The sequence below is a fragment of the Erinaceus europaeus genome, chromosome 9 (assembly GCF_950295315.1).
Source record: "Erinaceus europaeus chromosome 9, mEriEur2.1, whole genome shotgun sequence".
NCBI classification, from domain to species: domain Eukaryota; kingdom Metazoa; phylum Chordata; class Mammalia; order Eulipotyphla; family Erinaceidae; genus Erinaceus; species Erinaceus europaeus.
Genome location: NC_080170.1, coordinates 53,547,733 through 53,560,802, shown reverse-complemented (window position 1 = coordinate 53,560,802; position 13,070 = coordinate 53,547,733). Strand labels below are relative to the sequence as shown.

At 39.7% G+C, this 13,070-nt stretch overlaps 1 protein-coding gene and 1 non-coding gene across 3 annotated transcripts in view; one reads left to right on the top strand and one right to left on the bottom strand.

Annotated features, from left to right (window-relative positions):
- The window catches only part of FIRRM (FIGNL1 interacting regulator of recombination and mitosis), a 61,998-nt gene that overhangs the window by 21,204 nt on the left and 27,724 nt on the right, over positions 1-13,070 (top strand). For both annotated transcript variants that reach the window (XM_016191976.2, XM_060197926.1), the window contains exons 8-11: positions 2,205-2,343; positions 6,088-6,168; positions 8,097-8,161; positions 12,387-12,535. In XM_016191976.2, coding sequence (XP_016047462.2) covers positions 2,205-2,343; positions 6,088-6,168; positions 8,097-8,161; positions 12,387-12,535 — 434 coding nt within the window. The remainder of the gene's footprint in view (positions 1-2,204; positions 2,344-6,087; positions 6,169-8,096; positions 8,162-12,386; positions 12,536-13,070) is intronic.
- LOC132540634 (small nucleolar RNA SNORA38) lies at positions 5,092-5,228 on the bottom strand. Its single transcript, XR_009551824.1, has one exon. It is a non-coding gene; the product is annotated as a small nucleolar RNA SNORA38 (small nucleolar RNA).

Here is a 13,070-nt window from a genome sequence, read left to right as displayed (position 1 = left end):
CCTTGATTTCCTCTTTGACCCAGAAGTTGTTAAGAAGTGTACTGTTGAGCTTCCACATTTTGGGACTATTACTAATCTTTTGTTGAGTTAGGTGGGTTTCCTGTAGACACCATATTGTTGGGTTGTGTTTTCTGATCCATCTTCCTACTCTGTGTCTTTTAATAGGTGAATTCAGGCCATTGACATTTATTGATATCAAAGATTGAAGATATTTTAATGCCATTCTTGTAGAGTTTTAGAGTGTTTTGATATATTTCCTATTTGTGGTGGTCTGGTTGTTTATAGGAGACCTTTCAGAACTTCTTTCAGGGCAGGCTTGGTGATGGTTGCTTCCTTCAACTGTTGCCTGTCTGAGAAGGTTTTGATGCCTCCCTCTAGTCTGAATGACAGTCTAGCAGGACATAGTATTGGCTGAAAGCCTTTCTCATTGAGCACTCGATAGATATCTTGCCATTCTCTTCTGGCCTGTAGTGTTTGTATGGAGAAGTCTGCTGCTAATCTTATAGGTTTTCCTTTGTAGGTGACTCTTTGTTTTTCTCTTGCAGCCTTCAGGATCCTTTCTTTATCCTTATTCCTTTCCATTCTAAGTATGACATGTCTTGGTGTCTTTAGGTCTGGGTTAATTCTGTTTGGGACCCTCTGGGCTTCTTGAATCTTTATGTCTTTGATGTTGTCTAGACTAGAGAAGTTTTCAACTATTATGGCCTGGAAAATGCTTTCTTCCTCTCCTTCTCTTTCTTCTTCTGGTATGCCAATAGTGCATATATTGTTTCTTTTGAAGTCATCCCATAGGACTCTGTTATTTTTTTCAGCATCTCTTAATCTCTTTTTGAGATCTCTTACTTCTTTTTTAGTTGTCTCTAATTTATCCTCAATCTTGCTAATTCTGTCTTCAGCCTCATAGATTCTATTCTCTCTGCCCTCTACTGTTTTCTGGAGTTCATTTATTTTGTTGCCCTGCTCTGATACTGTTTTAGCTTGTTTAGCTAGTTGCATTCTTAGCTCAGCGATTTCAGCTTTCAGCTCTCTAATAACCATGAGATAATTAGAATTTTCTTCCATATTCATATTTTTTGTTCCTGCATTTCTGATTACAATTTTTTCAAATTCTTTACTCACTCCTGTTATTATTTCCTTAGCTAATGTTTGAATGTTGAACTCGTTGTTTTGTGCTTCACCCTCTGGAGGACTTTTAGCTGGACTCTTGTCCTGGTTCGATTCTCCATTATTTTTTCTTGTTGTTTTAACCATTTTATATATTATGTTATGAGTTCCCTTTATCAGTACTTTTCAAATTATTGATCACTATTGCCTGGATTGACTTGTGACTAAGTAAGTTAATTAAAGGGTTCACAGTGTTGGAAGTTAATAGCTGTTTCAATCCCTGAGTTGGAGCTCAGTGGTTTAAAAGCCTTTTTTTTTTTTTTCTTCCCTGTAGGCTATGGGAGCCTGAGGGCTTTTAAACTATAAATAGGCTTCTTATCTTAATCACTGACTCCTGACCAAGAGATAAAGCAGGGTGTGCCAGAAATAATCCAGTGGTTATGCAAAGAGACTTTCATAGCCCCTCAGCTATGCCACTGAGGTATAGGTCTTCTGAGTTTCCTGGTTAGATCTCTGTCCCCTGGTGTCCCTCCCTATTGCTGCTCCAGATTCTGAGGGTAGTAGCAATGGAGACTCACAGTTGCACTTGGTGAGTCTCTGGGGAGTCCTCTCCTCCCTTAAGCTGTCCCCTTGTTGGTGGAGCAGACTGGAGGTGGTGTCTCAACTGATTAACTGCTGAACTGTTAGCAGTCACTTAATCTCTCCTTAGGCTCCTCACTCCTCTCTGTCACCAACCACACGTGTAACACCGGTGATTTACTGGGTTCCTGTGGTCATTCTAGTCCTGTCTTGTTTCAGTCCCAGTTGGTCTCCTTTGGTATTCCTAGTTGATCCAGGAGAGGAGAGGAGAGGAGAGAAATCGATCTGCTGCTCGTAGCTCCGCCCCTGGAAGTGGAATCCCATCAAGTCTTTTTTTTAATGAGACATAAACACACCACCCCCACTCACCCAGAGCACTGCTCAGCTCTGACTTATGGTGGTGCTGGGGATTGAAGCCTGTTACCTTGCAGGCATGCAAGTATTTAGCATAAGCATTATGCTATCTCCCCATCATGAAGTCATATCTTAATGACCCTAAGTTACTTTTATTCTTGTTTTAGGCAGACTCTCAAGCACCAGTCTGTTCTAAAGAATCAGCTGAAACACAAAGATATAATTACAAGCTTGTGTGAAGACATTCTTCTCAGCTTCCATTCTTGTTTGCAGTTGGCAGAGCAGATGACACAGTTGAATGCACAGGTAAAGCAGGGTCTAACTTTACTTTCGGTGGTGCTTCTCACTTCCTTACAGTTTGTATCCGTTTACCCAGTGAGTTAGATTTTTTTTTTTCATGCGGATTTGTTTTACTCTAGCATATGCAGCACAGAACACTGCATTAAAGTGTTTGCTCTCATTCTTTCTAAGGTCTACTTGTCCCTTCCTCTTTTTGTACTATTTGGTCATTCTCTTCAGAATCTTTTATGTATTTATTTATTTCTGCCTCCAGGTTTATTGCTGGGGCTCAGTGCCTGCACTACAAATCCACTGCTCCTGGAGGCTATTTTTTCCCTTTTGGTGCCCTTGTTGTTACCTTTTTTGTTGTCGTTATTATTACTTTTGTTGTCATTGCTATTGTTGTTATTTTGTTGTCATTGCTGTTGTTGGATAGGACAGAAAGAAATCGAGAGAGGAAGGGAGACAGAGAGGTGAGAGAAAAACAGATACCTGCAGAGAACCTCATTATGTCTTGAACATGTTTTCTGTTAGATGCAGTAGTTTTAAAGTTTTAAGTATAGTTGCTTTTCTGCTTATAGTGTGAGATGAAAATTTCTTTGCCCTTTCCCCTTAAAACAGGATCTAATCAATAAGCCACTGGTTGTTTACCAAGACCCTGCATACAGGCAAGGCTTACCAGGACCTTTGCACAAGGAAACCGTTTTCCAGGAGGGGGCAGCTGATGGCAGTGGTGACCCTACCTGGCTAGATTCTATTGGGTGTGTGATTTTGCAATGTTTGAAACTAGCCCGCACTTTGCTTTGAGTAGATCACGCTTTTTGCTAGGTTTGAAATGATTAGATTTCGCTTTTTTCTATAGCATGTTATTAGATATAGGTTGATAAGGTGATGTGTTCCCCCTCCCTGAGTGTAGTCTGAATTCCTATAAATTGTGTGGTTTGAGCCTTGTACAGGGTTGAGCTGGTAGACTGCTGTCAGTCACCACTCGGCCCGGATTCAAATTCGTAAATAAACATCTTTTGCTTCCTTACAGTGGATGGTGGTTTGATTTCGCTCACTAACATTTTCAGAATAAGAATATAGTCTTAAACTTTTTCTTCCCCCTGTCAAGGCTTTGTTGGGGTTTCATTCCTTCACAATTCCCAATTTGGTAGACTTTTTTCTCTTCTTTTTTCTAGATAGAGGGTGAGAGACAGGGAAAGAGATAAGAAATAATAGCACTGCTCTCCTGCTCATGAAATTTCTCTTCTGTATCATGCTCCCTCCCAAGTGGTTATCAGGGCCTCAAACTTAGGTCCTCACACCTGGGAAAGTGTGAGGTATATCCTGGCCTCTTGAATTTTTTAACATAGTTTAGCCACCAATCATTTAGATCCTCTATAAAGATAGGACATTTCATTTTTTTTAAATATTTTTTTATATCTAATGCCCCAGTAATTCTTTTATTTACAAAACTTTGTGTATATATGTATTTTTTTTTTTCCTCCCCCACCCCTCCAGGATTATCACTGGGGCTCGCTGCCTCCATGACCACTCCACAGCTCCTGGAGGATTTGGTTTTGTTTTGATAGAGGTTGAGACAGATAGAGGAGGGACAGACTATTCTTTTTTTTTTTTTTTTTTTTTTTTTCCTCCAGGGTTATTGCTGGGGCTCTGTGCCTGCACCATGAATCCACTGCTCCTGGAAGCCATTTTTTCCCTTTCATTACCCTGGTTGTTTTTATCATTGTTGTGGTTATTATTATCATTGCTATTGATGTCGTAGTTGTCGGATAGGACAGAGAGAAATGGAGAGAGGGAGGGGAAGGCAGAGGGGGAGAAAAAGATAGACACCTGCAGACCTGCTTCACCACCTGTGAAGCGACTCCCCTGCAGGTGGGGAGCTGGGGTCTTGAAACGGGATCCTTACGCTGGTCCTTGCACTTTGTGCCACGTGCACTTAACCCACTGCGCTACTGCCCAACTACTGGGACAGACTATTCTAAAGAATCAGCTAAAACACAAAGACATAATTACCAGCTTGTGTGAAGATATTCTTCTCCACTTCCATTTTTATTTGCAGTTGGCAGAACTGATGGCACAATTGAATGCGCAGGTAAAGCAGGGTCTAACTTTACTTTTAATAGTAGCTATAGAGACACCTGCAGTACTGCTCCACCACTCAAGAGGCTTCTATCTGTAGGTGGAAACTAGAAGCTTGAACCTGGGTCCTCATGAGTGCTGATGTGTGAGCTCTACTGGATGTTTCACCACCCAACCCCTATTTCTATAATTCTTATAGAAATTTATATTCATTTATATAAGCATGCTTTTGGGTCTGTTATCTTTTTCTTTGTTTTCTCCCCGTCTGTTTTCCCCTCCTCCATTTCTCTCTGTCCTATCCAACAATGACATTAGTAACAGCAATAATAACTACAACAATAAAACAACAAGGGCAACAAAAGAGAATAAATAAATAAATATTAAATAAATACATTTTTTTTGTACTAAACAAATGTTCTATTCATGTTCCCTTGAAGAGACGATCTCACCATCTCTTACAATAGGGACTAGATCCTTGGTCTTTGTGCATGATGAAGCATGTGCTCTTGGGTGAACTAACTCCTGGCACCCTGACTGTCATCTTTTTGAATCTTTACTAATCAGATAGCTTGCGCGCACTCTCTCTCGCTCACTCTCTCTTTCTTCCTCAGAATATATGTACTTAAGTTTCATTTTGGACTTTTTCAATATTAGTAATTTGGTTTTTGGGCTTTTTTTGTTTGTTTTTCTCTTTGTGAGAAGGTTGATTGTTAGCCTGCAGAGAGCGAGTTGGCCCAAGACTTCTCTAAGTCCATTTTTTTTTTTTTTTTACCTCCAGTTCTTCCATGTCCAAAGATAGGAACCACAGACATACCTTTGTAGGAGAGTTGGCAATTTGTATTTCCTGTGATCTGCTTCTCAGGTCTTTGACCTTTTGTCTATTCTGTATTAGTTTTATAGTCTTTACTGTTGACCATTTGTTAACTTAATCCTCATGTGGTTAAAGCTTCTTTAAATGTCTTTCTCTTTGAAAAAGTAATCACCTAGGGAGTCAGGCGGTAGCGCAGCGGGTTAAGTGCAGGTGGTGCAAAGCTCAAGGACTGGCAGAAGGATCCCAGTTTGAGCCCCCGGCTCCCCACCTGTAGGGGAGTCGCTTCACAAGTGGTGCAGCAGGTCTGCAGGTATCTTATCTTTCTCTCCCCCTCTCTGTCGTCCCCCCCTCTCCATTTCTCTCTGTCCTGTCCAACAACGACAACAATAATAACTACAACACAAAACAAGGGCAACAAAAGGGAATAAATAAATAAATATTTTTTTAAAAAAGAAAAAGTAATCACTTTATTTTTTTTACTGTTGTGCAGTAAGATTTCTTCTCAGAAACTTCTCAGAGTTTAATTTTTCTTTATCATTTTTGTCATTTTGGCCTTTTTTTAAAATTCTAATCACAATTCAGAATTGGTTTTTTTGGAAAATGTCTACACTGGGGCAGGGATAGATATCATAATGGTTATGCAGAGACTTATCTTGAGGCTCCAAAGCCCCAGGTTCAATCCCCCGAACCACCATAAACCAAGAGCTGAGCAGTACTATGGTGAAAGAAAGAAGGGAGGGGGGAGGGAAGGAAGAAAGGGAGAGAGAAAGAAAATGTCTACATTGCATTTTTAGATAATACTGTCCCATTTTTGTTCTTATGCTTTTTTGTTTCCTATTCATGTTCTTACTCTTTTTTTTTTTTTCTGGGAATAGGATAGTGCTGACTACAGATTATTTCAGAAAACACTCAAATTGTGTCGTTTCTTTGCCAATTCCCTTTTGCATTATACTAAGGTAAGTTTTTTTTTTAATGTGATGTAATGTGTGGTCGTGAAATATGCTATGACTTTTTAAAATTCTTCTTTTTAACATTCCTACCAAAATCAGTCTTTTGAAGTTACTTGGTCAAGAGTACATTACTAGATTTTTTTTTATGGTTTAATGTAATCACTAAATATAAAGTGGTATATCTTTTAATAGCTGCCATTATCATTGTTTAAAGTACTTATTTCTTAACAGAGAAATTGAAAGGAAAGGCAGGTAGAGGGAGAGAAAAGAGGAGATACTTGCAGCACTGCTTTACCACTCATGAAGCCTCCATACTGCCCTAGGGGGGCAGGGCTAGAACCCAAGTCTTTGAGCATGGTAATGTGTATGCTCTACCCCTAACCCCTGTTTAATTTCTGTAAACACTAAGTTAATTTTCAGAAAGTTTGGTTTGCCGTTAGTTGCTGCTTTTAAATTATTTCTTCCCTGCTTCTAAATTAGGTTGTTAAAGTTTAAATGCTTTAAGCCTTTAAAACTATAACATAATTTTAAAAATACATGCATATTTGAAAGTTATCAGACTAGCAATGGTAGTTGCAGAGATGGGACTAGAGTATACTTGAAGAAAAGAATAAAAGATTGCTTACAGCATCAAGTAAAAGAAATTTCAGTACTAACATTAGTGATTTAAAATATATATATTGTTTGTATTTGGGGGAAAGACAGAACTCTCCAAAGGCTATGCACAGTAGTTGAGATTTTAGGTTAAGCACAATGACTATAACATTCAGTGATCTGGGAGTTGGTGCAGTAAGCTGTTGAACCCTTATTTATGAGGTCCTGAGTTTGATCTCTGGCATCTCACATACCAGAGTAATTCTCTGGTTCTCTTTTTTCCTCTTTTTAATAAATTAAAAAAAAATTACTGCTATCCTATTTGGTGAATCCTATTTCAAGGTGCTGCCAGTTAGTTTGTTTTTACCAGAGCACTGCTCAGCTCTGGTTTATGGTGGTGTGGGAGATTGAACCTAGGAACTCAGAGCCTCAGGTGTGACAGTCTGTTTGCATAACCATTAGGCTGTCTTCCCCACCCTACATAGCCATCTGATACTTGCTTACTAAGCAGGAGGCAAAATTCCCACAATTTTATAATTTTTAATCACTTATTTTTTATTGGGAACTTAATTTTTTTATAGAAATTATTAGCCCCTTCTATAGATACAATGAAAATGATCAGAAAAATTCCCCAATAAAGAAATTTAAAAAAAATTTTTAAAAAAGAGAAAATGATCAGAATAGATAGCATATCTATGCACCTGTACCTGAATCCCAGCCTCTGGCTTTTAGTTGTAATTTAATGAAGTTACTTGATACTTTACCTTCAACTTTCTGTTTTGTGCAATGAGAACTGTAATACATTTAAGATTTCTGAGAGGACTATACATTTTTAAACTAACAAACATAAGGTCACTTACTACATATCGGCTGAATAGTAGTGCTCAGTAAATAATAGTCTTAGTGCTGCAGCTCATTCTTTTTTATTCTCATATGTTTTTTTTTTATTTTATTTATTTTTTCCCTTTTGTTGCCCTTGTTGTTTTATTGTTGTAGTTATTATTGTTGTTGTCGTCGTTGTTGGATAGGACAGAGAGAAATGGAGAGAGGGAGGGGAAGACAGAGAGGAGGAGAGAAAGATAGACACCTGCAGACCTGCTTCACCGCCTGTGAAGCGACTCCCCTGCAGGTGGGGAGCCGGTCTTCGAACCGGGATCCTTATGCCGGTCTTTGTGCTTTGCGCCACCTGCGCTTAGCCCGCTGAACTACAGCCCGACTCCCTCTCATATGTTTTTAACATGGTACATCCAGGATTTTATTTTATTCTGTATGTCCTTGACAAAGGACATACACTAGAAAGGCACACTTTACACAAATAACGAACAGTCACTTTATTCTAGGAATTTCTCCCCTTTCTCGCTGAGTCTTGCTGTTCATTGCACCAGCTTTATCTACAGATATACAGGTAAGCGTGTTGTGTGGTTGTTAAATTTTAACAGTGCCGCTTAAACTATTGTTTTCTGAGGAACTAGGGCCTCACACGTGTGAGATTTCACTGTTCCTGGGTTGCTTTTTCCACTCAGAGTAAGAGAGAGAGAGACAACAAGCAGCACAGTTCCCACTGTCATTGTATCTCTTAGGCAGTGCTGGGGTTAAACCTTGACCACACATGGCATGGCATGGCATATACCCTAACCAGTGATCTGTGTCTCCAGCCCTAAAGGTAAAAATATATTATTTAAAATTAAAATCATAATTTATCTTAATATTTCAGTATTTGTACACATGACGTACATGCATTTAACCAGAGCACTGGCTAGCTTTGGTTTATGGTTTCACCTGGGGCTAAACCTGGGACCTCAAGAGTCTCAAGCATGAAAGTCTTTTGCTTGACCACTGTACTATCTCCCTACTGCATTTCAGTAAGTTTTTATCTGCTTGAAATAATTACAGGTGGAAGCTTTTAAAAGCATAGATTCTTGGGCAGAGGTAGATAGCATAATGGTTATACAAAGAGACTCTCATGCCTGAAACTCTGAATTCCCAGGTTCAATCCCCTGCACCACCATAAAACAGAGTTGGGCAGTGCTCTGGTGTTTCTCTCTCTCTGCATCTCAAAAGATAAAATTAAAAAAGAAATATATATATATATATATATATATATATATATGCTTATATATTATATAATATATATATATTATAAAAAAGGAAGTTGGGTGGTAGCGCAGGGGGTTAAGCGCACACAGGTGGCGCGCAAAACGCAAGGATGGGCATAAGGATCCTGGTTCGAGCTCCCAGCTCCCCACCTGCAGGGAGTTGCTTCAGAAGCAATAAAGCAGGTCTGCAGGTGTCTATCTTTCTCTCCCCCTCTCTATCCTCCCCTCCTCTTTCCATTTCTTTTTGTTATATCCAACAACGACAATGACATCAATAACAACAACTATGATAACTACAACAGTAAAACAAGGGCAACAAAAGGGAATAAATATATTTTTAAAAAAAGAAAAAATAGATTCTTCTGGGGCTGAGCAGTAGTGCATCTCACACACATTACCTTGTACAAGGGACAGGGTTCAAGCCCCTGGTCCCCACCTGCAGGGGGATAGTTTCAAGAGCAGTGAAGTAGTAGTGCTGCAGTTATCTCTCTGTCTCTGTCCAATAAAAAATATTAAAAGAGGGCCTGGGCGGTGGCGCACATGTTACAGTGTGAAAGGACCCAGGTTCGAGCCCCTGGTACCCACCTGCCAGGGGAAAGCCTCACGACTGGTGAAGTAGGGCTGCAGGTGTCTCTCTCTCTATCTCCCCCTTCCGTCTTGATTTCTGGCTGTCTCTATTCAATAAATAAAGATAAAAAAGTATTAAAAAATATATTAGAGTAGATTCTGTGTGACTTTACTTTGTATTTTTAACTATCTATACTATAGTGTGGACCTTGCAGTATGTACTATATAGTACCTAATATCTGAGTAATGGATAATTGGTTTGATGGCAGACATCAAAGACCAGTAAAAGTTATATATATACATATTTTGTATTGGCAGATTTTTTTTAATCCCTTTTTGTTGCCCTTGTTTTATTGTTATAGTTATTATTGTTGTTGTTATTGATGTCATTGTTGTTGGATAGGACAGAGAGAAATGGAGAGAGAAGGGGAAGACGGGGGGGGGGGGAAGATAAACACCTGCAGACCTGCTTCATCGCCTGTGAAGCGACTCCCCTGCAGATGGGGAGCCGGAGGCTCAAACCACAATCTTTCCGCCAGTGCTTGCGCTTTGCACCACCTGTGCTTAAGACACTGTGCTACTGTCCAACTTCTGGCAGATTGTTTTTGATGTTGACATTTCATCTTCTCAAATGTAAGTTGAGAGGCTAGGTGGTGGTTCACCTGGTTTACATTCCCATAACCAGGATATCTGGGTTCTCTGCCTGCAAAGGGAAGCTCCACAAGCAGTGGAACAATACTTCAGGTCTGTCCTTCTCTCTCTTTCCCCCCACCCCTCTCCCACTTGTAACCCTTTCCATCTTTTACTCTATAAAAAAAGCGGGGGTAGCAGGTAATGGTGCACTTGGTTGAGTACACACGTTACAATGTATGAGGAGCTGGGTTTAAGACCCCAGTCCCCACCTGTAGGGGGAAAACTTGAATAGTGAAGCAGTGCTACAGGTGTCTCTCTGTCTCTCTCCCTCTCTATCTCCCCTTCTTCTTGATATCTTTTGTTCTTATACATTCTTATTTCCTATTCATGTGCTACTGGGAATCACAAGCTTAGGATTGCATACTAGATAGTCTAATGCTTTATCTACTATGCCACCTCCCATGCCACAAGTGCTTGCTTTTAAATGCTATTATCAATCCTCTGCAAAACAAGTTTTACTGTGTACTGTCATGGTCACAATTAAAATAGTATGCCAAAGAACATTGAATATATCTTACATAGTTCTTGATGTTTTATTTAAAACCCTAGTTGCTGAGACTTTTACCCTAAAAAACTCTGTGTCTTCCCTCAGTATTAATGTACACTTTGGCTCTTTGTCTAAATTACAACAATAAGAAAAAAATCAACCAAGGTTTCCTTTTCTGTGTGTTTCTAAGTTGGGCTAGTAATCAGAAGGACTGGGGAGATACCATAATGCTTATGCAAAAGACTTTCATGCCTGAAGCTCTATGAAATCTCAAGTTTAAAGCACCACTTTAAGCCAGAGCTGAGCAGTGCCCTGGTAACAAATAAATAAATGTTACCAGCTAGGAATATCATTACCTGAACTAGTTTGGGTACACTTAAACAGTTTAAAAACAAAGAAACAAAAATGAGCTAGGGAGATAGTTAAACATCTTAGAGCATAGGATTTGCTTTTGCGTTCCTTGGGCCCCAGAGGTCCCAGTTCAAGCCCCATACCACAATAAACCAGAGCTGAGTAGTGTTCTGGTGTCTCTATCTCTGTCAAAAAAAAAACAAAAAACTAGGGGGTCGGGCAGTAGCACAGCAGGTTAAGCACACGTGACGCAAAGCACAGGGACCCGCATAAGGATCCCTGAGGTTTGAGCATAAGGATCCATAAGGTTTGAGCCCCCGCTCCCCACCTGGTGGGGAGTTGTTTCACAGGCCGTAAAACAGGCCTGCAGGGGGCTTTCTCTCCCCGTCTCTGTCTTCCCCTCCTCTCTTGATTTCTCTCTGTCCTATCCAACAACGAAGGACATCAACAACCAAAAGAACAATAGCCACAAAAAGGCTGCAACAACAAGGGCAACAAAAGGGGGAAAAAATGGCCTCCAGGAGCAGTGGATTCATGGTGCAGGCACTGAGCCCCAGTAATAACCCTAGAGACAAAAAAAATAATAAAAATAAAAACTAAACTAATCTTTCTTTAAAAATAAGCAGGTTTATGCAAACAGATTTTTCTGCCTAAGACACCGAAGATCCCAAATTCAATCCCCATTACCACCATATGCCAGAGCTTAATAAGGCTCTGCAAATAAATAAACAAATAAATATAGCCAATGAACAAAGTGACATTACCATATAGAGCCTTATATAAATGATATGTTATGTCTAGAATGGGCATGACTTTATTAATTTCTTCAGGGATAGAGGGATTGTCCATTCATAATTTGTTTCCAGTTAAAAGTTTAAATCGGGAGTTAGGCAGTAGCGCAGCGGCTTAAGCACAGGTGGCACAAAGCACAAGGACTGGCATAAGGATCTCGGTTCCATCCCCCGGCTCCCCACCTGCAGAGGGGTTGCTTCACAGGCGGTGAAGCAGGTCTGCAGGTGTCTATTTTTCTCTCTCCCTCTCTGTCTTCCCCTCCTCTCTCCATTTCTCTGTCCTAACAGTGCCATCAATAACAATTTATCAGAAATGTCTTCTTTAAATGTTTTTATCAGCTATTTAAAGCCCCTTTTTTCAAACTAAGGGCATCTCTGTCAAAAGGTATTAAGCTACTACATCAAAACAGTACAAACAAATCTCAATAAGATTATAAATTGTAGAGACCCTTGTGATATTTTGGGATTAAGTCAGTATTTTAAATTTTGCTTTATAAAATACATGCTATTTATTTGTATATATTTTTACTACTAGGAAAATCATTTAAGTTTGAAAAAAAAAAAGAAAGAAAAATGATGTTTGCTGGTCTTAACCTGGAAGTCAAAACTAGCTGTTAATGAATAGATTTTTCCCTCCCTGTCTAGCAAGTTTCCTCCAAGCCTATATGCTGCCAAGATCTCAAAAGAACAGCAAGAGGAAATAGCAGGTGCTTTCCTGGTGACTCTGGACCCACTCATCAGTCAGCTTCTCTCTTTCCAGCCTTTTGTGCAAGGGGTTTTGGACAGTGATCTAGGTGAGCACAGTATAATGTTAGGCCATCTCCTATTGATGATGACATGTCAGAGGGAGTTTTAAAATTCCTGGGGCTAGGAAGTAACTCACCTAGTAGGGCATATCCCTTAACATATGCAAGAACCCTGGTTCAGGACCCTATTTCCCATCCCCTGTCACCACCCACAAAGGGAAAGCTCTATGAGATGTGGAGCAATGCTGCAGGTGTCTCTCTTCCTCTCTGTTTATTTCTTTCTATCAAAAAAGAAATAAAAGTTTAAAAAAATAGATTGGCTACCAGGAACAGTGAAGCTTGCAGTCATTACCTAACCATAAACCAGGTCAGAAAAAAATTAAACATAATTAAAGTCATTCTGGTGACTGGTGCTGTAACTCAGCTGGTAGAGCATTAGGCTTGAACATCCCTTAAGTTCCCAGTTCCATACTTGGCCTCATGTATTATATTGGTGCTCTGGCTTATCTGTCTTTATTTCAGTCCCACATGGATCAGTGTGAGGGCTATACACATTCAGTCTCTTGCATGTAATAAATAAGTC